Raw genomic sequence first — 23,472 nt, forward strand, 5'->3', positions numbered from 1 at the left:
TGATGAGAAAGTGTGACTGCACCATTGGTGGCAATGGGAATGGAGAAGAGTGGACAGATTTGAGAATTAGTAGGTAAATTAATTACTAGGTAAGTGCATATTGGTGCCTACAGGGAACGAGGAAGGTTGGGCCCCCCTCATATTTATGTTTGGACCAATGGTGGTGCCTCTGACAGGAAAAAGAGCAGGCTTATGGGTCTGATCTGAATTTATGGGTGTGAGGTGACTGAGTGAGGACGTTGGAAAGACTTTTGGCTATTTTGGTCTGAAGATTGGAAGAGGGGTTTGGCATTGGAAGCCATCTGTGTCCATATGGTAAGATGGCATAGGTGGCATTCCTTTTTTCCTCAGGATCTTTCTTCCGTATCTGCAGTGGATGTACCATATGCTGCACGTTGGGGATACAACAGTGAACAAGAAGACTGGGTTTCTGGAGTTCCTGTCATGGTGCAGCAGAAAGGAATCCGACTAGGAACCATGAGGTTTTGGGTTTGATCCCTGGCCTTGCTAAGTGGGTTAAGGATCCGGTGTTGCCCGTGAGCTGTGGTGTAGGTCGCAGACACAGCTTAGATCTGGTGTTGCTGTGGCTGTGGTGTAGACTGGCGCTACAACTCCAATTCGACCCCTAGCCTGGGAACCGCCACCAGCGGCCCTAAAAAAAAAAAAAGACTGAATTTCTGCTCTCAAGTGTCTTAATCTATAAAATTAAAATGATCTATAAAATCAAAATAATAGTGATATTAAGAGAGATGAGTTGGAAGTTCCTGTTGTGGCTCAGCAGCAAGACGTCCGACTAGTATCCAGGAGGATCCATGAGGACGCGGATTCCATCCATCCCTGGCCTCACTCAGTGGATTTCCGATCCTGCGTTGCTTGAGCTGTGGTGTAGGTCGCAGACACGGCTTGGATCCTGCGATGCTGTGGCTGTGGTGTAGGCCCAGGGAACTTCCATATACCGCAGGTGCGGCCCTAAAATGAAAAAAAGAAAAAAGAAAAAAAAAAGAAAGAGAGAGAGCTGAGTTGAATTCCGTTCTCGTTCCCAGAGCAGAAAAAGATACTTGCATACTTTAGCTTTTATAACCTGTTCGGTCTGGGTCTTTTGCGCAGGCGCCCTGGACTGCCCTGGGGGCAGGGGGTGGGGCGGGCCTGAACCGAGAGCTCTGCCCCGGGGCCTGGGCCCAGGAGGGTGGAGGGAGTGGGCTGCCCTGACGTCATCAAGCTGCGCGGCCCGCAGGGCGGGACCCAGAGCGCGACAGCGCGGCCGGCAGATCCGGGCGGGCTTGTGGGGAAGCGAAACTGAGGGAGGAGGCGGCTCTGGCAGCGGCAGGGCCAGGCCTGGTGGCGGCGGCATCGGCGGCCTGATTCCCCCCTCTCCGCTCCTTGGCAGCTCGCCCTCTTCCCTCAGCGTGAGTGCCGACGCGCGGCCCGGGGGGAGCGAGCGGGCGGGCGCGCGGGCTCAGCATCCACTCCTCTGCCGCTGCCTCGGCCCCCCCACCGGCGGTCGTGACCCTCACCGCCCCCTCTCTCTCCTCTCCTCCCTTATACCCTTTCCCCCCGCGCCCTCTCCCCAATTCTCCAGCTCCGCGCAGCCCGAGCTGCTGCTGACAAACGTCTTGCGCACACATTCACACACTCACGTTATCTACAAATGAAGACTGGCCCGGGGTTTATGGGAGCTCTTCTCTTACCCGTATGAGTAGGGATGGCAGTGCAAAACCGAGGCCCGGGGAGGGAAGATTGGAGAGGGAATTTGAACCCTTAACCTTGGGGAGCAGCAGGTAGAACCAGGCCTTCTGCCTTCCACGTAGAAGTTCCCTGCCAGGACACATTCTTTTGCCCTGTGTAGGTCACTTGAGCTGGGCACTGGTTAGCTGTGTGGCCTTACCCTCTCGGGCCTCAGTTTTTTTTTGTAGTGGAAAAGGGGAAGGTTGGGTGAGGTGATTTAGGAAGGCCCAAATCTATGGTGGTTTGGGAGGAGCATCAGTCTCCTGCTTTTCGCACACTGCCTCTTCTTTCCTTTCACCCACCTAAACACAGTTACTGAGTGCTTCCAGTCTCCCGCAGAGTCGCTAAGAATCAGAAGGCCAGTTTTTGCTTAAGTTATAGGACTTTTGGGGGGCCTTTTTTTGGGTGGGGGGGAATTTAAGATCGCCCTTTAAAGTGAAATGTGGCGCAGCCTGGTTTTGCTTTCTCTTTGTTCAACGGTCTCCCGTTCTTTCTACTGGCCCAGGGTAGCTCCTGCCTGTCTCTAGTAAGAGGCTGCCTCTTTAGGAAGGATGAGATTTTTTTTGTTGGGTTAGCCGACTCATCCTTGAGCTGGAGAGAAGTGAAAGGTGATTCATGTTTGAATCATGAAGGGATCAGTGGTATCTTTGGATCTCATCACTCTCTCGCTGCTGTGACCCATGCACCTCTCCTCTACCAAGGAATTGCAGCCCAGGTGGTCACCCACCTGTTTTGAGTACTTTCTCTTTTCTGAGTTCTTTTACAGCAAACAGTAGAGTGTAAACCACACTGTATTCACTTCTACTTTTGCTTTTTCTTTAATTTGATCGTTCATTAAGCTTTCAGGAATCTCATCATCACTTTATTTCATCTCATTTTTTTTCCCCCTTCATGCCCTCCTCTCATGCTTACTCATGGGCATGGATGATGGTGACATGGTGCCTTTGCTGTTTCCATTCTTTTTTGTGGACGTGGGGTTCTTGTCCTTAAAATTATTGTTTCGGTACATAGGTCCTATGATAGGCTATCTCCGGTCCCACTAGTTTTCCCATTCTTCTGTTTTCTCGGTCCTAAGTCAACCACAGCTTCCATTCCTTACTCTGTTTAAAAAATTTCCCAATTCTCCCATGTTTTAAACATCCTGAAGTAAATCAAAACCCAGTATTTGTATCATATTGTGTAATCTCTCAATTGTCCTGGTACAATAATAATGGTGATGAGAGCAGTCATTCTAGGATGGTCTTCTTAATCTGGAAATATATTTTCATTTTATGGCCACACTCGTAAGCATATGGAAGTTCCCTGGCTAGGGACTGAATCTGCGCCAAAGCTTCAACCTGAGCTACAGCTAGGGTAATACTGTCCTTTAACCCACTGCACCTGGTCAGAGATTGAACCCATGCTTCTACAACACCCAGAGTTGCTGAAGTTGGATTCCTAACCTACAGCACTACGGCTGGGAACTCTATAAGTATTTGTGGATAGTCATTAGCTTTCACAGTTAATTTCCGTTGTACAGTGGTGTCACACATGGGCAATGTTGTATGAAAAATGTAGAATAACAACCGCCTATGGTGTTTTTCCCTCTATGGCTTGTGGAGTTGATCCATGACTTTGGTATCTAACACCAGTGGCCCAGGGGCTTCTGGGTCTGTGAACACCACATTATCCAATAAATTCCACATTTTTCAATCAGAGCTTGGCTAGTGTCCTTCCTGGACCTCATTCTGAGGAAGAAGCTACTCAAGTGCTGGCATTGCAAGCTGTTTGGGGTTGCCAGCTTTCACCCCATTGATGGTTTGTATTTTGGAGTCCCTGCCTGTGAGCCTTGTGGCTCTGACAAGGGCAGCTGACTATCTGGATTTGTGGTTGCAGTAACAATGAAGAGGAGAAATGATCCAGAATGCACTGCCCCTATCAAGAAACAGAAGAAAAGAGTTGCAGAGCTTGCTCTGAGCCTCAGCTCTACGTCTGATGATGAACCTCCCTCCTCAGTCAATCATGCAGCAAAAGGTAAGCCTGCCTTTGTGGTCAGAGGCCACTGACTGTCTGGTTGTTTGAATCCCTGATGCCTGACTTGGGCAGAATACCGTCCACGGCCCCTTGAGGAAAATTAGGCAAATGCTACAGAGATATTGGCGGCAGACTCTCTTCCCTTCTGCCATCCTCCTGCAAAGAGTGGGGAACTTGTTTTAACTAAAAAATTGGAATTTGGGCCGCTGTGTCTTAATTCTGTTGCTGGTCCTTCAGCAGGTGACACTCTCTTGCTCCCTTAAACCAGGTGGAAGTAGTGGTGAGCATCGAGGGCCCTGTGCTCTTAATGCTGTTAATGATCCTGGGGCTCTATCACAGGGCTGGGCTCTTTGCTGCAGTGATCTGCTCTCATTCCCCTCAGGTTTTTGCATTCTGTTTCCTCAATTTCCTTAGTAGTAAATGGTCAGAAACACACCCAAATGAATTGGAGCATCCTGTATTCACTGTTTACATTAAGCTCTAAGGATTTCACTGGTCTGGTTGAAACTAGCACTTTGCTTTGCCTGTTTTTTAGGGTTGTAGATGTTCACAGTTTCCAAAGGTGCTTTCTGTGAGAAATTATAAAGTGTGTGTCTCGCAGCTTGCCTGAAATACCAGACAATTGGAAGTGGCTCCCTTTGCATTTGCCTTGACTTGCCAGCTGTATTAATTTCCTCGGGCTGCTGTAACAAAATACCACCAACTGGGTGGCTTAAGACAACAGAAATTTATTTTCCACACTTCTGGAGGTTAGAAGTCTAAAATCAAGGTGCTGGCAGGGGCATTCTCCCTCTCAAGTCTCTTAGGAAGAATCCTTCCTGACTGCATCTAGCTTCTGGAGGTTGCTGGCAATCCTTGGTGTTCCTTGGCTTGTAGCAGCATAACTCCAGTCTCCTCCTCTGTCTTCCCTCTGTGTGTGTCCGTGTTCGGATATCCCTGTTCTTATAAGGACATCATTTAGTGGGTGAGGGCACACCCTAATCCAGAATGCCCTCTTCCCAATTTGCCATGTTCCCAGGTGCTAGGCGGACATGACCCTTGGACACTGTTTAACCCAGTGCACCAGCAGTCTTGCATTTTGGATCCTCTGGTGGATCCCTGGTAAATTGAAGTGAAATTTGGTGACAGATTGGTGACTGAAAGAGTGTGAAAAATCCATGGAGTATGGTAGAAAATACGCTTTATTCTCAAGTTGTGGGCTAACTGAAGGGCAGTTACTTATCAGCTGTACCAAGTAGCTGGTCCAGAAAGGAGAAGCTTGACAGGCCTTAACAGCTAATGAAGCATTTGCTGCAGTGGTAGTCCTGGCTGGGGAAGAGACTCTCTTATAATCTTGTGTGTGGAGATATTCATGCCTTTAAAGTTGTCATGGTGGATTCTGGGGGTGGGGGGGTGGGGTGAGAAAGGCTGTATGTAATTGAGATTACTAAGTGGGAAGGCAAAACTATATTGGGTGTATTGGTTCTAAGGGCTGTCGAGGAAAGGGAGTTTGACTTGTTACCTGGGATTAGAGCACTTTGATGAAGGTTTCATGTCCTTGGGCAGGGTTGCGGGGTTGAGGGAGAAACGGCCTGCAAGGGAGAAAGGGAGAGCATGTCTGGGGGAATAAATGATGCTTTGATGGTGGAAGTATCTTGTTTTAAGTGAACCTTGGGGGATGTTTGCTCTCAAGAAGATGACTCCAAGTTAGAGGAAGGGATATAGTGAAGGATTTTTCAAGGGAACCAGTTGTTTGTTTGTTTGTTTGTTTTGGCTGCCCTGAGGCATATGAAGTTACTGGGCCAGGGATCAGATCCAAGCCACAGCCACAAACCAAGCCATAGCTGTGGCAACACTGGATCCTTAACCCACTCTGCTGGACTGGGGATTGAACCCGCATCCCAGCGCTTCCAAGACACTGCTTATCCCATTGGGCCATGGCAGGAGCGCCTTGAGGGAACCAGTTTAATTCAAATTTCAAGCTTTTAAAAATGTGACTGTGCTGAATTTTATAACTGGCAAATAGAACCAGAATATGCAAATGTGTTACTCTCATTTAATCTGAGACTGTAACTACTATATACTATTGAAGTTTGTATATTAAATGGTTGTAAAGGTAACATTATATTGACTATAACTTCTGTTCAGGAGCGTTTCTATGCTTGGAAATAACTAAGATCCATATTCATAAAAAAATGTGACTGTGAACTGAGACTGTCTTCCTCCCTCCCACAAACTTCCTTTTTATTTTTTTGTCTTTTTAGGGCCGCACCCGTGCATTTGGAGGTTCCCAGGCTAGGGATCTAATCAGAGGTGTAGCCACTGGCCTACGCCATAGCCACAGCAACGCCCGATCCGAGCTGCATCTGCAACCCACACCACAGCTCACGGCAATGCCGGATCCTCAACCTACTGAGCAAGGCCAGGGATGGAACTTGCAACCTCATCGTTACTAGTTGGATTCGTTTCCCCTGCAGCATGGTGGGAACTCCCCTCCCACAAACTTTAATTGTACCAAATGGCTTTAACCTTTCCTAGAAGTAGCACCATATGACTCAGTCAGGATTGCCTCTTGCTGTTGTGTGTACAAAATGGAAAGCTAGAGGTGGCTAGTACCTTGTGTGTGTCTGGCAATAGGCCAGCTGCTCCCTTTTATTTGCAGAAAATGAGGCAGGAGGCAGAGGCAAATAGACCTTGCTAGATTTCTCCCAGACCAGCTAATTTTAGGAAGGGACAGCTCCATATTGACACAACAACTCTGAGAGCGGGAGGCTGGTGTCTTCATCAGTAAGACTGCTGTCTGGGCCTCTCCTCCTGCAGTCCCAGGCTGGGCATGGAGTAAATGCTTAGTAAATATTTACTGAATAGAACTGAGAGAAAGTAACAGTAGTATCTTTTCCAAGAAGCTTAAGATGCTTTGCCTCTTTCATTTTGCCTCTCCCTCCTCAGTCTACAGAGGATCATTTCATTAAGTACTTAGCATTTATATCATCTCTGTTCTGTCTTGGCTTCTCTGAGGCATCCCTTGGACAGTGTGCCCTGGTAGTTTACTGTCTTGCCAGCAATTCCATATCCCTTGAGATCTGTATGCCGCTTTCCTATTCAAGTCATTGCGTTAAAGCAGGCGTGTTTCCTGTTGCTCCAACCACCACTACCTGGATGTACTGCTGAACAGATGATTGAAAAATGCTCTTTAGGGAGTAGAAATAGAAAAACAAACAGTACGTTGCCGTTTCTGTCTGTCTGGGCCTTGTTTGTGCTTCCTCTGCTCGATCAATGTGATGACTCATTAATAAATCTAGTTTAATCACTTTGTTTATTTTACATTACTGACAAGGGAGCATTGCCAGTCAGACTGACATCTGACCAGACTAAAGAACAGGGATGTTGTTTTCATGGCCACTGGGCCATCATGTCTTCTTTTGAGTATTTTAAGAGGAATTTGAAGGCAATTTCAAGCCTAAGCAAACTCTTGGAAATTTGCCATTACATAACAACCTTTTGAAGCAGGGAGAGGCAGATGGAGGTCATTTTGTTCTTTCTGATTGTTCGTTACAGGGAAACTGAGGTCTAGACCCCAAGGCAGTTTCCTGGTCTCCTCCACTGTTGGATCTCCTGTGGGCTCTTGGCCCTCCCACAGCCTGTTGCTTTGGAAATTGCCAGGTTCCTTCGCTGGCACCACACTATAAGTGCTTTCCCTTCCACTAGGTTTAATTTTTCCCTAAATAGGCTATCTTCCCTGAAACACCATCGCCTTCCTGTCAGCCCAGATTCATGTCCTTAAACAGATACCGTTAAAGGAAGTTTTTGATTAAATTGCTCTAACGAGTTACCATTTGTCCAGCATGAAGGAGAATTTGAGTCTTTAAACAGGAATGAGTGTATTCCACAGCAGTTGTTAGGCAGGATGTGAGGTTTATTAAAATCCATAATTTATTCTTCTGTATCTGTGTGTTGCTCACCTTGGCCATTAGTGCCTAGAGCTGCCCCTCCTTGTGCGTTGTTACTTGTATTTTTCAATCTTGGCATGTTTGACCTACTGTTCTGTTATGAAAAATTTTGCCAGTAGCTGGAAAACCTCTGATTCTTCTATAAAATGAACCTTTTCTTCTTTGAAATGATTTGAGAGTAATGTTTTCTATCAGGTAGAGAAGAAATCTTACATGAAAACTCTAAGTAATGTTTTGGGCTCTCTGGTAGGTTTTAGAAGGGAGCTCCTAGGGAGGTAAATGGGAGTGCCACCCAGCTTTGGCAAGTTCTTAATGAGAGTAATGATTTTAATAGACTGACCTTATTACTTCTCTTAATTTATATCCTCATTAAAAGATTGTTTGCTCAATGTTTGCTAAATTCTTATCAGTCTTGGGAGGTTAAACCTCCTTTTTAAGTTCCTGTTGCAACCAAGACAGTTGCCTCCTTTTCATTTGAAAAGAGTGGCCCCAAAGGCCCAGGGGTGAAAATGAGTAGTGGCTGTTGCTGTCTCTGGACATCAGGACTAATCTAGGGAACTTTATCTTAAATCATGTCAGGCTAAGAATTGGCTTTCAATACCAAATGAAATAAAATAGAGAAATAAAGCTTATCTGTAATCCAGCACACTTCTTGACCTCACAAAGAACAGTCTAGTAGGATGATTGCTGTCCTCTGAAGATATGTATGGAAAGGAACCAAATTCTTTACAAAGCTTAGAATGATACTTTATTTTTTATTTATTTTTTTCTTTTTTGGCTGCCCTGCAGCATATGGAGTTCCTGGGCCAGGGATCACATCCCAGGTGCAGCTGCAACCTATGTCACAGCTATGGCAACACCAGATATCCTTTAACCCACGGGCCGGGGATGGAACCTGCATCCTGGTGCTGCAGAGATGTCGGTGATCCTGTTGCAACATAGCGGGAACTCCACTTTATTTCTTTATAGCTTTTTTTTTAAACTCTAATTTTCAAAATAGTATATTGTCATTTCTCACCTTGAAAATGCAGAAAAGGGAAAACAAAATAAATATCACAGCACCTCTCAGTTTCCATGGTAACTCACTGTTAATGTTCTGGGTCTTTCCTTCTGAGGGGCGCTCCCTGGCACTCTGTGATGTGTGCTGCATTGGTCCACGTAAGCAGCTCAGCTTCTTATTGAGGGAATTAGGTAGCCACCTTAAGAGGACGAAGGGAGATTTGTTGTCTCTCATTCAGGGATATTTTCAACCAAAATTCCTCCTTGCTGACTGCTTAGGAGCCAGGAATTTGGTTGTAAGTTTATTCTAATTTTTTCACGCATATTCATCTGCCTTTCTTTTGCAAAATGTTATAATCCTAAAAAAGGCATATTTACCTTAGCTATTGGATTCTTAAGCCCTCTGAAGGTAGCATTGTTACTTTTGGGTGGTATTCCTTTGTATATAGAATGCACCTTTTATTTTTTTTGTTTTTATTTTTTAATTATTTTATTTTTGTTTTGTTTTATTTATTTTTAGGGCTGCACCTGTAGCATATGGAAGTTCCTGGGCTAGGGGTCCAGTTGGAGCTACAGCTGCTGGCCTGTGCCACAGCCATAGCAACGTGGGATCCAAGCCACATCTGTGACATATGCCTCAGTTTGTGGCAACACTGGATCCTTAATGCACTGACTGGGGCCAGGGATCGAACCCTCGTCCTCAAGGAGATGGTGTTGAGTCTTTAACCTGCTGAGCCATGACAGGAACTCCCTAGCATGCACCTTTTATAAAACACGTCCTGGACCAGAGTTGTTGATATTAAGCAATATTAGTGTTTTGTTCTCTGGCAGACCTGACAGATGTTCTGTTTCATTCAGCCTGCTGGAGTGCAGGGTGCCAACTAATAGTCCAAGGGGGGCTCACTCAGTTCTCTCTTGGATATAAGTATTCCATTCTCATGCTTAAACTCTTTGTTGTTGAATCTTTAAAAAAAAGTTTTTGTTAGAACATCAGATTTTTTTTTGTCTTTTTTTTTTTTGCTATTTCTTTGGGCCGCTCCCGCGGCATATGGAGGTTCCCAGGCTAGGGGTCAAATCGGAGCTGTAGCCACCGGCCTACGCCAGAGCCACAGCAACGCAGGATCCGAGCCGCGTCTGCAACCTACACCACAGCTCACAGCAACGCCGGATCCTTAACCCACTGAGCAAGGGCAGGGACCGAACCCGCAACCTCATGGTTCCTAGTCGGATTCGTTAACCACTGCGCCACAACGGGAACTCCAGAACATCAGATTTTTAGAGCACTTTAAGGTTCATAGCAAAAGTGAGAGGAAAGTACAACAGTATCTCCTACACCTCCTGCTCCTGCATATGCAGAGCCTCCCCCATTAGCAACATCTCTCACCAGAGTGGTACGTTTGTTACAACTGATGAACCTGTGTTGATACAGATTATCATCCAGAGTTCATAGTTTACATTATGCTTCATTCTTGATTTTGTACACTCTGTGGGTTTGAACAAATGTGTAATGATGTGTATCTTATATTTCTTGGGGCTAAATGTCTTGCACTACAGGTGTGAGGTGTTATAAGAGGGAATGTCCTAAGGATCTGTATACTTAGTAGGCACTTAGCAAAGATGACAACTGGGTGGCAATACTTTAAATTCATTACAGTGAGCACTTAATTAATTTCTGTTAAATGCGAAGCCTCAGTTCAGGTGTTGGAGATAGAAAGTTGATTGTGGGCATTCCTGTCGTGGTGCAACAGAAACGAATCCAACTAGGAACCATGAAGTTGCAGGTTCGATCCCTGGCCTCACTCAGTGGGTTGAGGATCCATTGTTGCCGTGAACTGTGGTGTAGGTTGCAGATGTGGCTTGGATCTGATGTTGTTGTGGCTGTGGTATAGGCCAGAAGCTGTAGCTCTGATTGGACCCCTAGCCTGGGAACCTCCATATGCTGCAGGTGTGGCCCTAAAAAGCAAAAAAATTAAAAAGTTGATTGTGACTCCAGCAGTGACCCTGTCCAGTGGTGGCATGTGATGATAACTAGCTCTCAGGCAGTGTGTGAGTGCTGTGCTGATGGTGTGATGCTGGTGCTCCTGGAGCACCATGGAAGGGAGAACTAGGCCTAGGGTGCTGAGGAAGGCTTCTGTCTTCTCTGAATGGCAGCCCTTAGTGAGTTTGTGTTCTCATGGGAGGTGGGTAGATCAGGGCAGGTAGGCTTTACAATGAGGATGTAATCCTCAAGTTACGAACACCTATATAGTGCCCATTTGGGGTATATAAAGAATCATTTTACATGGCTGCCCTCTGTGCCTTTTCTCAATGCTTCCCATGAGCAGCCGAACTTTGACTCATTTCAGGGACTTCCTTTCTTAAATGGATTGTGCTACATTGCTAAGTTAGTTTTTTTCTTTTTAAACATTAAAAAAAAATTTTTTTTTTTTGGCTTTCTAGGGCTGCACCTGCAGCATGTGGAGGTTTCCAGGCTAAGGGTCAAATCGGAGCTATAGCTGCCAGCCTACATCACAGCCATAGCAGTGCCAGATCTGAGCCAAGTCTGTCACCTATATACCACAGTACACAGCATTGCTGGATCCTTAACCCACTGAACCAAGCCAGGGATCAATCTTACAACCTCATGATTTCTGGTCAGATTTGTTTCTGCTGTGCCCTAGTGGAACTCCAAATTTATTTTTATTTTTATTTTTTGCTTTTATAGGGCCGCACTTGCGGCATACGGAAGTTCCCAGGCTATGGGTCAAATCAGAGCTATAGCTGCCAACCTACACCACAGCAACATGGGATCTGAGCCATGTCTGGGACCTACACCACAGCTCATGGCAACACCAGATCCTTGACCCACTGAGCGAGGCCAGGGATTGAACTTGCCTCCTCCTGGATACTAGTTGGATTTGTTTCTGCTGAGCCACAACGGGAACTCAAAAATGTTTTTTTCTTATTAGGGCTGCACCTGTGGCATATGGAAGTTCCCAGGCTATGGGTGTAATCGGAGCTGCAGCTGCTGGCCTGCACCACAGCCATAGCAATGCCAGATCCCTGCCGTATCTGTGACCTATGCCACAGCTCACGGCAACTCGATCCTTAACCCACTGAGTGGGGCCAGGGATTGAACTCGCATCCTCATGGACCTTAGTTGGATTCTTAACCCACTGAGCCAAAATGGAAACTCTTATTTTAAATTTTAATAGATAATATATTCATATTGTTCATTAATCAAAAATATAAAAAGATAGCCAATATAAACTCTAGTGGTATAAAAATATAGCAACTTTCACTTTTTTGGGGAGTTCCCGCTGTGGCTTAGCAGTAACAAACCCGAGTAGGATCTATGAGGATGCAGGTTTGATTCCTGGTCTCGCTCAGTGGGTTAAGGATCCCGTGTTGCCATGAGCTGTGGTGTAGGTTGCAGTTGCAGACACGGCTTGGATCCTGCGTAGCTGTGGCTGTGGTATAGGCTGGCAGCTGTAGCTCTGATTTGACCCCTAGCCTGGGAACTTCCATATGCCGCAGGTACAACCCTAAAAGGTGAAAAAAAAAAAGTTTCATTTCTTACACTTCCACTTATTCCAAATAATCATTTTGGTATTCTGTTTCCATGCCTCAACCCTTACACGTATGGATAATCATGTTTATTGGCCTTATATATCTTTCCTTCCAAAAGCTCTTTTTGCAATTATAAGAAATAAAAACATATATTCTTGTAAAAAATTTTTTAGGAGTTCCCATCGTGGCTCAGTGGTTAACGAATCCGACTAGGAACCATGAGGTTGCGGGTTCGATCCCTGGCCTTGCTCAGCGGGTTAAGGATCCGGCGTTGCCGTGGGCTGTGGTGTAGGTTGCAGACCCAGCTCAGATCCCACACTGCTGTGACTCTGGCATAGGCTGGTGGCTACAGCTCCGATTCGACCTCTAGCCTGGGAACCTCCATATGCCGCGGGAGCAGCCCCTTAGAAAAGGCAAAAAGACAAAAAAAATAATTTTTTTATTTTTTGTCTGCACTTGGGGCATATGGAAGTTCCCAGGCCAAGGACCAGATCTGAACTGAAGCTGCGACTTACACCACAGCTGTAGCAATGCTGGATCCTTAACCCACTGTGCTGTGCCAAGGATGGGATGTGTTATCACTGCAGAGACAATGCCAGATCCTTAACCTGCTGTGCCACAGTGGGAACTCCCATAAATATATATTCTTTTTTTTTTTTAATTTCTTTTTTGGCTTCCCTGCAGCATTGGGAGTTCCCGGGCCAGGGATCAGGATCCAGACTGTACTTGCATCCTACGCCATGGCTGTGGCAATGCCAGATCCTTAATCTGGTCTGCCAGGGCGGGGATTGAACCTGCACCCCAGCACTGCAGACACGCCCACCAGTTGTGCCACAGTGAGAATTCCAAAGATATACATTCTTGTTGTCCCTCTTAGTACAAGAGTTAGGATGTCATACTCATGAATATGGTCTAGGTTTTCTGTTACTCCGTTGACGGTGTGTCTTGGTGATCTCACCATTTCCATACATAGAATGAAGGTTCCCAAGTTTCCTTGGTTCTTGGCACTCTTAGTGGTGCCCTAACTTTTTTCACTGTGCCTCTCAGAAACCAAAAGAAATACCTACTGGTTTATTAAGTACATAGATCTAAATAACAAGCATTTATATCCTAACAATAAATAGGTATTTAAAAGAATAATGTTAATAACTTGGGAGTTCCCGTCGTGGCGCAGTGGTTAACGAATCCGACTAGGAACCATGAGGTTGTGGGTTCGGTCCCTGGCCTTGCTCAGTGGGTTAAGGATCCGGCGTTGCCGTGAGCTGTGGTGTAGGTTGCAGACGTGGCTCGGATCCAGCGTTGCTGTGGCTCTAGCATAGGCCGGTGGCTACAGCTCCGATTCAACCCCTAGCCTAGGAACCTCCATATGCCGCGGGAGCGGCCCAAGAAATAGCAACAACAACAACAATAACAACAACAACAACAACAACAAAAAAAGACAAAAAAAATAATGTTAATAACTTGAAGACATTTAAAAAATTTTATTCTTAAAAAACAAGGACATTGTTAATGAGATTTCTGTGCTGTTGCGCACAGTACAGCTTCTCAAGCCTTGGGATCAGATTGGACACCACCACCCTCATTTCCTTTTCAGCATTCCTCCTGGCTTGCAGTTTATAACCATTTTCAATGGAAATATGCAGAAATTGTTTACCAAATCTGTTTCCAAGTTTGCCTGAGAAACTACCTGAATAAAATTACATTGGGTTGAAGTATCTTTCAAGAGATTCATGGGTCTGAAAAAGAAAGGCCCAGTCACAGTGACTATGGATTATCTAGACTATGGATTATCCACTTTTGGCCAGGAGGCAGTTAACCCACCACTCTGGCACTTGTTAAGGTGGGTCTTATTCGGAGTCCTTTGGCAACAAGGTTGCTGACCACAAAGGTAATGGCTTTGCTCACTTGGGCCGGCAGCTCCCTCCTGTAGCACTTAGGAGCAGCTCCTCTACTCTTGGCCTCTGTTGGTGCCACTGCCTGAGTGCCCCATCTTCCCTGTCTCCTCTTTCCTCCTCTTTTCCTTTGTTCCCTGTCTTCCCCTTCCCCCCTCACGGCTCTCTCCCCCCCCCCCCCCCCCCGCCCGCCCCCGTGAGCTGGCTCTGCTCTGGGGCTTTGCTGTAGACCCACCCTCTTATCTGTACGTTTCAAGGACATTGAAAACAGGAAATTAGGAGATTAAACAAATCAGAAACTGTGAGTCCCATGATAGAATTGTTGAAAATAAAGCCAGGGAGTTCCCATCGTGGTGCAGTGGTTAACGAACCTGACTAGTTACCATGAGGTTTTGGGTTCGATCCCTGCCCTTGCTCAGTGGGTTAAGGATCCGGCGTTGCTGTGAGCTGTAGCATAGGTTGCAGATGCGGCTCGGATCCCACGTTGCTGTGGCTCTGGCGTAGGCCGGTGGCAACAGCTCCGAATTGACCCCTGGCTTGGGAATCTCCATATGGCATGGGAGTGGCCCAAGAAATGGCAAAAAGACAAAAAAAAAAAAAAAGAAAAAAGAGAAGAAAGCCAGGTGTCAGTGTTTGGAAATTGATGTTCAAATAAATAGCAGCAGAAATAACAATCTTTTCTTCAGTACGTATATTTTATATTTGGTAGTGTTCTTTCAAATACATTATTTCATTTAATCTTCAAACAAGCCTATGAGGAAGGTACTACCATCCCACTTCGAACTCCCGTTGTGTGTCAAGTACCACTAGGAACCTTCAGTGAATTGCACAGTTTGTAAGAGGCAGAGAATACATTGGACCTGGGTCATTTAATGAACTTCACGTGCATAATGCATGTATTGAACCATTAGTTGGCTAAGTGAAACTTGGAATTCTGGAGACTGTGCTGTGCCATAAACACACCAAAACATTTTCCTTTTTTCTTTTCCAGCATGTGCTACAAGCCTAAGTGGGTCTGACAGCGAGACTGAAGGGAAGCAGCGCAGCTCTGGTTCTTTTGATGATGCGTTCAAAGCAGACTCTCTTGTGGAGGGAACTTCTTCTCGCTATTCCATGTATAATAGTGTTTCCCAGAAGCTTATGGTATGTCAGTGCTTGGGGTGGGTTTCTAAAGCTCTACCAGCAGAGTGTGAAAGGAGAAACTCTATTGGTATGAACAGAAAGCTAGGGCATGAGTTTTTCCTCTGCTTTCCATCTACTACAGTTGGGTAGAGAGTCTGTTGCCTTCTTGATAGAAGTGTCACATTTGAGACTTCCATGGGACGTGGCTGCTCAGGCTTGCTTCTCACGTCTTGTTCAGAGTTGGATCTCCCTTTGGTGTCCTTAGTAATGAATTCTTAGGCGCATGTGTGGAACACATGGATGTGTGTCAATGGATAAAGAGGCTTCATGCTGAGATTTTTGCTCTAGTGAGTGAGCTCAAAAGAAATGACTGAAATTCTGCTCACTCCCAGGTGTCTGAAATAAATGGGAGTAGCACAGTTTTCTATATTACTTCTAAAAGAATGTCCAGTTTTCCTTCCCAACTTTTGCATCCCATTGATCTACCACAAGAAGGACCGTGAAAAGGAAGACTCCCTTACCTTCCTCATCAGATTGTGGTGTATGTGCAAAGGTTAGGGCAGCCCAGGTTTGCCTTCTGTCTGGCTTCAGGAATATTACAGTTGACACCTCCATTTGCTGTTGGATTCACTTAAGAACTGCCACTTCTGAAGTCATCGTCAGGATTCTGGTTTGGGAGCCAAAAACGTTGGGGGGAAATGGAAGATGAGGTTTGTGACTCAGTCATACCCTGACCTGGGGAAAGATTTGTGGCTACTGTAGGAGTTTCATCCAGCTCTTGAGCTGGTAATGCCCCTTCCATAGGGAATATAGACCTTCTAGGGGAAATCACATCTTCTTAGGATGGGGGTTCTTTTGTTAGACAAGGGTCTATGGGTTTGGGGGTTCAGGTCTCTGGTTTGGGGGGTATATAACCGGGCCTAGTGTCTCTAGAGTGTAGTGTAAGCTCTTTAGTTAGTTGTGACATTTAAAAAAATGTTTCTGTCCAGAGTCTTATAGTACCTTCCATACCTCAGTTTTACATGAAGTGGTTTTTCAGTTAATCTCTTGATTAAGCGGGCTCCTCCAGACCCTCATCGTACTTGCCTGGTAAGACCATTTGACTGGCTAAGGGGTGAGGTTTAGAAGTTGCTGCTTAAAGCAGTGCTGTTTTAAATTATGGTCTCTATCAACTCTACTCTAGATCTACTTCTCACTTAATCAGACAAATTAGCTGGAAGGATAGTTGTGCAAATGTCCAGTGAGATTCATTATGTACTCTTGGTGCCTTTAATTACAGCTATGAGGTCCCTTCTCATTTATCCAACTTCTAGTTGCCCTAGACTTTCACCTCCAGAATATCACCTCCAGAATAGACAGCCACTGGGCCCATAGTTAAACTGCAGTTATTTATTTATGCTTCTTTTCATTAGGCTAGAAGGAAAGCTTTAAGCCTTACTCATTTATATTTCTCAAATAACATGATGTCTTACACAAGATGAGGGCTAAATAATTGCTTGTTTATATAAATGCTCCAATATTATCTGTTTATTTATATAAATGCACCATTATTTCTCTTTTTCAGGCCAAGATGGGCTTCAAGGAAGGTGAAGGACTGGGTAAATACAGCCAGGGTCGGAAGGACATTGTTGAAGCTTCTAATCAGAAAGGTCGACGAGGCTTGGGTCTTACGCTGCAAGGCTTTGACCAGGAGCTGAATGTGGACTGGCGAGCTGAGCCAGAGGTAACTGCTGTGGAGAGAAGACCGGAAAGCTGCTTGTGTTCTTGGATGTGTGACGTTATGTAGCCGTGTTAGCAAACTAGTCCCCAGAGGCAGTGTGATCAGGGTAATTAGCGGGGATTAGAACTAGTTTCTTACATGGAAGATGCTGGGGATGTCCAGAAAGGGGAACAGAAGCCAGGAGGAGATATGGTGGGAAGTGGATTCATTTCCTGTTGCTTCATATAGGACTATCTGTGACCAGTGGGTAGAAGATGCTGGAAGGCAGTGTGTCTCCACAAAGGACTTTAATAAATAGATACAGCTTTCCACCAGTGACAGAGGTACCTAACAAGGTAGTACGCTCCCTCTGCTGAAAGGATTCAAGTGAGGCCCCCTTTCGTGCTGGGTGAGTGACTGGATCAGGTGCTCTCCCAGGTCCTTGCACCTCCATAGGTTTATGATGTCCCAGTATGAAATAGGTGTTTGTTTATGCCATATAGCTTTTCTGTTGTGGGTTTAGTCTGCTTATCTACTTGAGGACCAGTTTGTTTTAACCCTGAATACCAAAAGAGACTCCATCCCTTTTCATGGCACAGATAATGTTGAGCTTTTTTTTACTATTTATTTATTTATGCCCTGTCTTATTCCACAGAGGATTTGAAGTAGGCATAATAAAAGCACCTAAAAATAAAGGTGATGGAGTGTCCGTCTTGGCTCAGTGGTAACGAACCTGACTAGTAACCATGAGGTTTCGGGTTCGATCCCTGGCCTCACTCAGTGGGTTAAGGATCTGGAGTTGCCATGAGCTGTGGTGTAGGTCGCAGATGAGGTTCGGATCCCATGTTGCTGTGACTGTGGTGTAGGCCGGTGGCAATAGCTCTGATTAGACCCCTAGCCTGGGAACCTCCATATGCCTCGAGTGCGGCCCTCAAAAGACAAAAAGACAAAAAAAATAAAAAAGATAAAAACAATGGTGAAATATTACCATTATAGAGTTGATACTAGAGAGAATAGAACACAAATATCTAGCCTTCCACATCATCGCTGTAGTTGGGCTTAAAATGTGGCTCTGAACTATGGAAAAAATTGATATTTTATTTGTCTCCTTGATGTCCCAGTTCAGGAAAGAATTCCTGTGAACCTGTGCATGATGAAAACCTAATAAGATGTCAGATTGTGATGCTGACAAGTGAGAGCTTATGGTTCTAGGGCTGGTCCTGCTCTGTTGCCTTTTAGTTGTCAAGACCTGCAGAATAGCAGATGAGACAGTGCAGAATAGGGCAAATATTTGTAATTGGGTGCTAGATGTAGGTTTTTACCTCAGAAATACTTAGTGATTTCCATGTCCTCATTTGTGTGAAAACAAGTGAAGAGTCCCTATCCTCTCAGTGGGGCAGAATTGGAACTTACTTTGCTAAACTCGGAATCTGAAATTTGTTCATCTTTCTCTCTCTCTCTCTCTCTCTTTTTTTTTTTTTTTTTGCTTTTTAGGGCCTCACCCACGGCATATGGCAGTTCCCAGGCTAGGGGTCAAATAGGAGTTACCCCTGCCAGCCTACACCACAGCACTGTGGGATCTGAGCCAAGTCTGTGACCTATACTACAGCTCACGGCAACGGTGGATCTGGACCCACTGAGCAAGGCCAGTGGTCAAACCTGCATCCTCCTGGATACTAGTTGGATTTGTTTCCACTGCGCCGCAATGGGAGATCCCATTCTTCAAAAGATCTGATTCTTTTGAACAGAGGCAGGCTATTGAGTTTCTTTTTTTTTTTTTTAAGGCAATGCTGTCCTAATTACCACTTACCATAGTACACTTTTTTTCTTACAAAAGATGCCCTATCTATTGGGTAGGAGTTTGGCTCAGCTGTTAGTTGGTGGCTACTTCTTTAAGGTGGATGAGTCTGGGCAGCTGGAGGTGAATGTCCAGTTCCTGGAGTCAGTGCAGGGAGAGTGCCCAGTGGCCACTGCAGCCCAGGAATATGGAGTGTGAGGCGTGACTCTTCAGAGTCCACTTTGTAAGTGGCCATGGTGTTCAGACTTCCATGGGGAGATTGAGTGCTTTTCACCTCCAAAGGGGTATTCGAGGTGTTTGTGTCCTTCTCTTCAGAGTTTATAATTCACAGCTATTTATACTTAAAGCAGTGATAGATTTGAGCAGGAGGAAAAGCCATGATTCACTGCCAGATTCATTGACAGTCTTCAGTATTTTTTTGTTGTTGTTGTTGGGGGGGGGGGGGCGCGCTATGCCCGTGGCATGTGAAAGTTCCTGGGCCAGAGAGCAAACCTGTGCCACAGCAGTGGCAATGCTGAATCCTTAACCACTAGGCCACCAGGAAACTCCAGTAATTTTTCTTTTAAACTTTTTCTCTATTGATGGTGGTTGGCTTTCCTCAAGACCTTGCATTGTGTTACCATTTTGTGCCTTTCAGAGTGTATATGTAATATTACCTCTAATCTCATTGCTTCCATTCACAATGGTGAATCTCTTCTCCACACTTGCTTGGGGGGGAACGTGTGGAGCTGCCATGCAGGTTAGCCACCTGTTTAGGTTTTATAATTCAGGTCTTTCTAGCCCAATGAACTTAGCCCTAGCTGCACATTAGAATCGCCTGGAGGCTTCTAAAAACATATTTACACCCAGTCCCTACCTCAGACCTACAGAATCATATTCTCTAGGATGGGGCCCAGGCATCAGTACTTTTTAAATTTTTTTTTTTTTTTTTTGCTTTTTAGGGCTGCACCTGCGGCACATGGAGGTTCCCAGGCTAGAGGTCAAATCCGAGCTCTATCTGCCGGCCTACGCCACAGCCACAGCCACAGCAGTTCCGAGCCACATCTGCGTCCTACACCACAGCTCATGGCAACTCCGGATCCTTAACCCACTGAGCGAGGCCAGGGGTCGAACCCGAAACCTCGAGGTTCCTAATCAGATTTGTTTCTGCTGAGCCTCATTGGGAATATCAGTACTTTTTAAAAGGTCTGCAGATGATCCTAATGTATAGCCAAGATGAAACCCACTGTTTTTAGCTTGCTAAGGAAAGCAGTTGAAACATCAAGAGCAAGCAGCATTAGAGATGCCTGTTTCTGCTCTGTCTTGGAATGAAAGGTTTCAGGAGGTGAGACTCGTTGCACTCAGTCTTCCTGATTTAATTACCTCATCATGAACTTAGTCTTCTGTGTACTTCACTGGGCCTCCACTATTCTGCATATAGGCCTCTTGAGTTAAGGACCATGTCTCTGCATTCTGAGCACTTAGCCCATAGTAGGTATTTATCAATAATACTGGAACAAATGAAAGGAACTTTGAAAGTTGGGGAACTTTCTAAGGATTCAAACCAGAATTGGACCTGGTCTTCAGAAGTTAAACTTTAAAATTCTGGCTCTCAGTTCTCATGTCTGATACTGCTTTTGGCCCCAGCTTCCTGGACCCTTTTCACTCTGAATCCCTCTTACTGTCTTGGGGAAGCCCTGGTGGGTTGTGGCCTAGCCCTGAGGGTCTGTCTTACCTGACTTACTTGCCTCTCTTTTGTTTGTAGCCCAGCGCCTGTGAGCAGGTATCATGGTTCCCAGAATGTACCACTGAAATTCCAGACACTCAGGAAATGAGCGACTGGATGGTTGTGGGAAAGGTAGGACTTCAGGAAAATGTACCCTGAATTCTTAGCAGTTATCTCCTGACTTTTCTCCTCCTTAGGTCCAGTATGTACATCTGTATATTCATACTTTAAGAAAAATGTGACTCTGAGCATTCTGGCAGGAATAAAGCTGCATCAAGAGTGTGTGTCGTGGAATTCCCGTCGTGGCTCAGTGGTTAATGAATCCGACTAGGATCCATGAGGTTATGGGTTCAATCCCTGGCCTTACTCAGTGGGTTAAGGATCCAGTGTTGCTGTGAGCTGTGGTGTAGGTCGCAGACGTGGCTCGGATCCCACGTTGCTGTGGCTCTGGCATAGGCCGGTGGCTACAGCTCCGATTCGACCCCTAGCCTGGGAACCTCCATATGCCGCGGGAGCAGCCCAAGAAATGGCAAAAAAAAAAAAAAAAAAAAGTGTGTCAGGGGCTTTACAGATACCTTCCTGGGAGATAAGGCAGACAGGTTTTTTTCTCCCAATCATTTAATGTGCAAGGCAGCACAAAATTCATAACTTCTGTCTTCCTTGTGGATGCTTTATAGAGTAGCTTATTATACATCTGTGTATTTTCTGGTCACTGTTGGGCACTGTTCCAGGTAGATAAAAAGACACTATCCCTGTCCTCAGAAAGTAATGAGGAAGTTGTTACAGAGGGAATTTGTTTAATCTCCTTCTGGAAAATAGAATAAAGTAGCTAACTATACCACATCAGCATCATCTGGAGAGCAGTTCTCAAAGTATAGGGGCCCCCAGGGATCTCCAAGACCCTTCTGGGGGTCTACCAGGGAAAGATTATTTTCATAATGATGCTGAAAGTTCTTTGCCTTATTCATTCTTATTCTCTTAGAAGTGTCTAGTGAAGTTTTCCAGAGGCCATGACATGTGATAGCACATTTCATTGAATGCACATGTGGCCAGGAGAATCTAGCCGTCTTGTATTAAGCCAGATATTAAAGAGATTTGCAAAAATGGAAAACGGTGCTACTCTTCCCAATACGTTTTTATGAAATATAGTTATTTTTCATAAAAACATGTTGTTTTTGTTAATGTAACATATTCTTTTAAACTGACTATTTAAACATTTTTACAGTTTTAATTTCTTTTTCTTTTTTCTTTTTTTGTCTTTTTGCCATTTCTTGGGCCACTCCCACGGCATATGGAGGTTCCCAGGCTAGGTGTTGAATCAGAGCTATAGCCGCTGGCCTATGCCACAGCCACAGCAAAGCTAGATCTGAGCCGGGTCTGTGACCTACACCATAGCTTACAGCAATGTCAGATTCTCGACCCATTGAGCAAGGCCAGGGATTGAACCACTGAGCAATGCCTCCTCATGGATATTAGTCGTATTCATTTCTGCTGAGCCATGATGGGAACTCCCCAGTTTTAATTTCTAATAATAAACCTCAGTATATACGTATGTATATATACATATATATGTGTGTAGATAGATGTGTGTGTATGTATATAAGTATGTATGTGTGTTTGTGTGTATATATATGTACATACACATACATATTTATCTCTCCCATAAGCTAAAGCTCTTTGGGGTCCTCAGTGATCTTGAGGAGTGTAAAACCTGAGAACACCAAACTTGAGCATCATTGGTTTAGAGGTAGCCTCATTCAGACATGAGGTGTTGGGCTTGACATCCCCATGAGGCTCCCTCGCCCTCGTTTTCTGTGGCACTACCAGATCAGTGGCTGGTGTCCTGCCTCCGTACTCATCACAAGTCAAGAGGCTTCCTGGTTGAAGGACAGGTTTCTGTCATCTGGGGCGATCCCCATCCTTCTGCCTCCTACTTTGGGGACAGACAGCTTGGAAGGCTCCTCCTGTCTGCTTTTCTCAGCCTCGGCATTCATGAGTCTTGTAGCCATATGGTGCTCTAGTCATAGCACCCAGGGGGCTGCTTCATCTTCCAGCCATCTGGAGAAGAGCCAAGGGGATTTAGGATTTTCTCTTTCCTGCCCCTCAGGGATTGATATTCTTTGGCAGAGACTCAAGCCACTTTTTGCTCTACTCACTCGGAACCATAGTGCCTCCATTCATCCTCCCAAATGCAGTTGCACATGGTTGTTATTATTTTTATTTTATTTTATTTTATTTTTTTGTCTTTTTGCTATTTCTTTGGGCCGCTTCTGCGGCATATGGAGGTTCCCAGGCTAAGGGTCTAATCAGAGCTGTAACTGCGGGCCTATGCCAGAGCCACAGCAACGCGGGATCCGAGCCGCGTCTGCAACCTACACCACAGCTCACAGCAACGCCGGATCCTTAACCCACTGAGCAAGGGCAGGGACCGAACCCGCAACCTCATGGTTCCTAGTCGGATTCGTTAACCACTGCGCCACGCTGGGAACTCCCTGTTATTATTATTTTTTGCAACACCCACAGCATATGGAAGTTCCCTGGCCAAGGATCAAATCTGAGCCAAAGCTGTGCCCTCTGCCATAGCTGTGGCAGTGCTGGATCCTTAATCCACTGTGCCACAGTGGGAACTCTGCACATGGTCATTATTGATTGTTTTCTTCTCCCTGTAGAGAAAGATGATTATTGAAGATGAAACAGAGTTTTGTGGGGAAGAGCTGCTTCACAGTGTGTTGCAGTGTAAGGTAAGGCCTTGTGGCTAGAGCTGGAGTTGAAGATTTTGTGTGAGGGGCTATGCTGGGCTTTTTTTATTCTTTTGAGTCAGTTGTGGGGAGGCTGAAGTTTAGCTAAGATTTTTCCTGGAGCTCAGATGTGTAGCTTGGCACATTTTTGTGAGGTGTCCTTTTTTCCTGGTGACTGGCCTGACCTGTAATGTGCTGTCCCTGTGGTCAATAGGCAGAAAATGGTCTATTTAATTTCAGTGGGTCGGTGTCGGTTTGTTGTAATCCTGAAAGGGGGCTGGCACATTGAAAAATCTGGCATCA

The 23,472-nt window shown here is 45.4% G+C and overlaps 1 protein-coding gene across 1 annotated transcript in view; it reads left to right on the forward strand.

The window, feature by feature from the left end:
- Positions 1-1,241: 1,241 nt before the first annotated feature.
- Positions 1,242-23,472, forward strand: part of CMTR1 (cap methyltransferase 1) — a 64,806-nt gene continuing 42,575 nt past the window's right edge. The window contains exons 1-6 of the mRNA XM_047797660.1: positions 1,242-1,406; positions 3,601-3,738; positions 15,099-15,250; positions 16,794-16,952; positions 20,471-20,563; positions 23,101-23,172. Of these exons, the coding sequence (XP_047653616.1) occupies positions 3,606-3,738; positions 15,099-15,250; positions 16,794-16,952; positions 20,471-20,563; positions 23,101-23,172 (609 nt within the window). The 5' untranslated portion in view covers positions 1,242-1,406; positions 3,601-3,605. The remainder of the gene's footprint in view (positions 1,407-3,600; positions 3,739-15,098; positions 15,251-16,793; positions 16,953-20,470; positions 20,564-23,100; positions 23,173-23,472) is intronic.

Source organism: Phacochoerus africanus, chromosome 9 (assembly GCF_016906955.1).
Source record: "Phacochoerus africanus isolate WHEZ1 chromosome 9, ROS_Pafr_v1, whole genome shotgun sequence".
Lineage (NCBI taxonomy): Eukaryota > Metazoa > Chordata > Mammalia > Artiodactyla > Suidae > Phacochoerus > Phacochoerus africanus.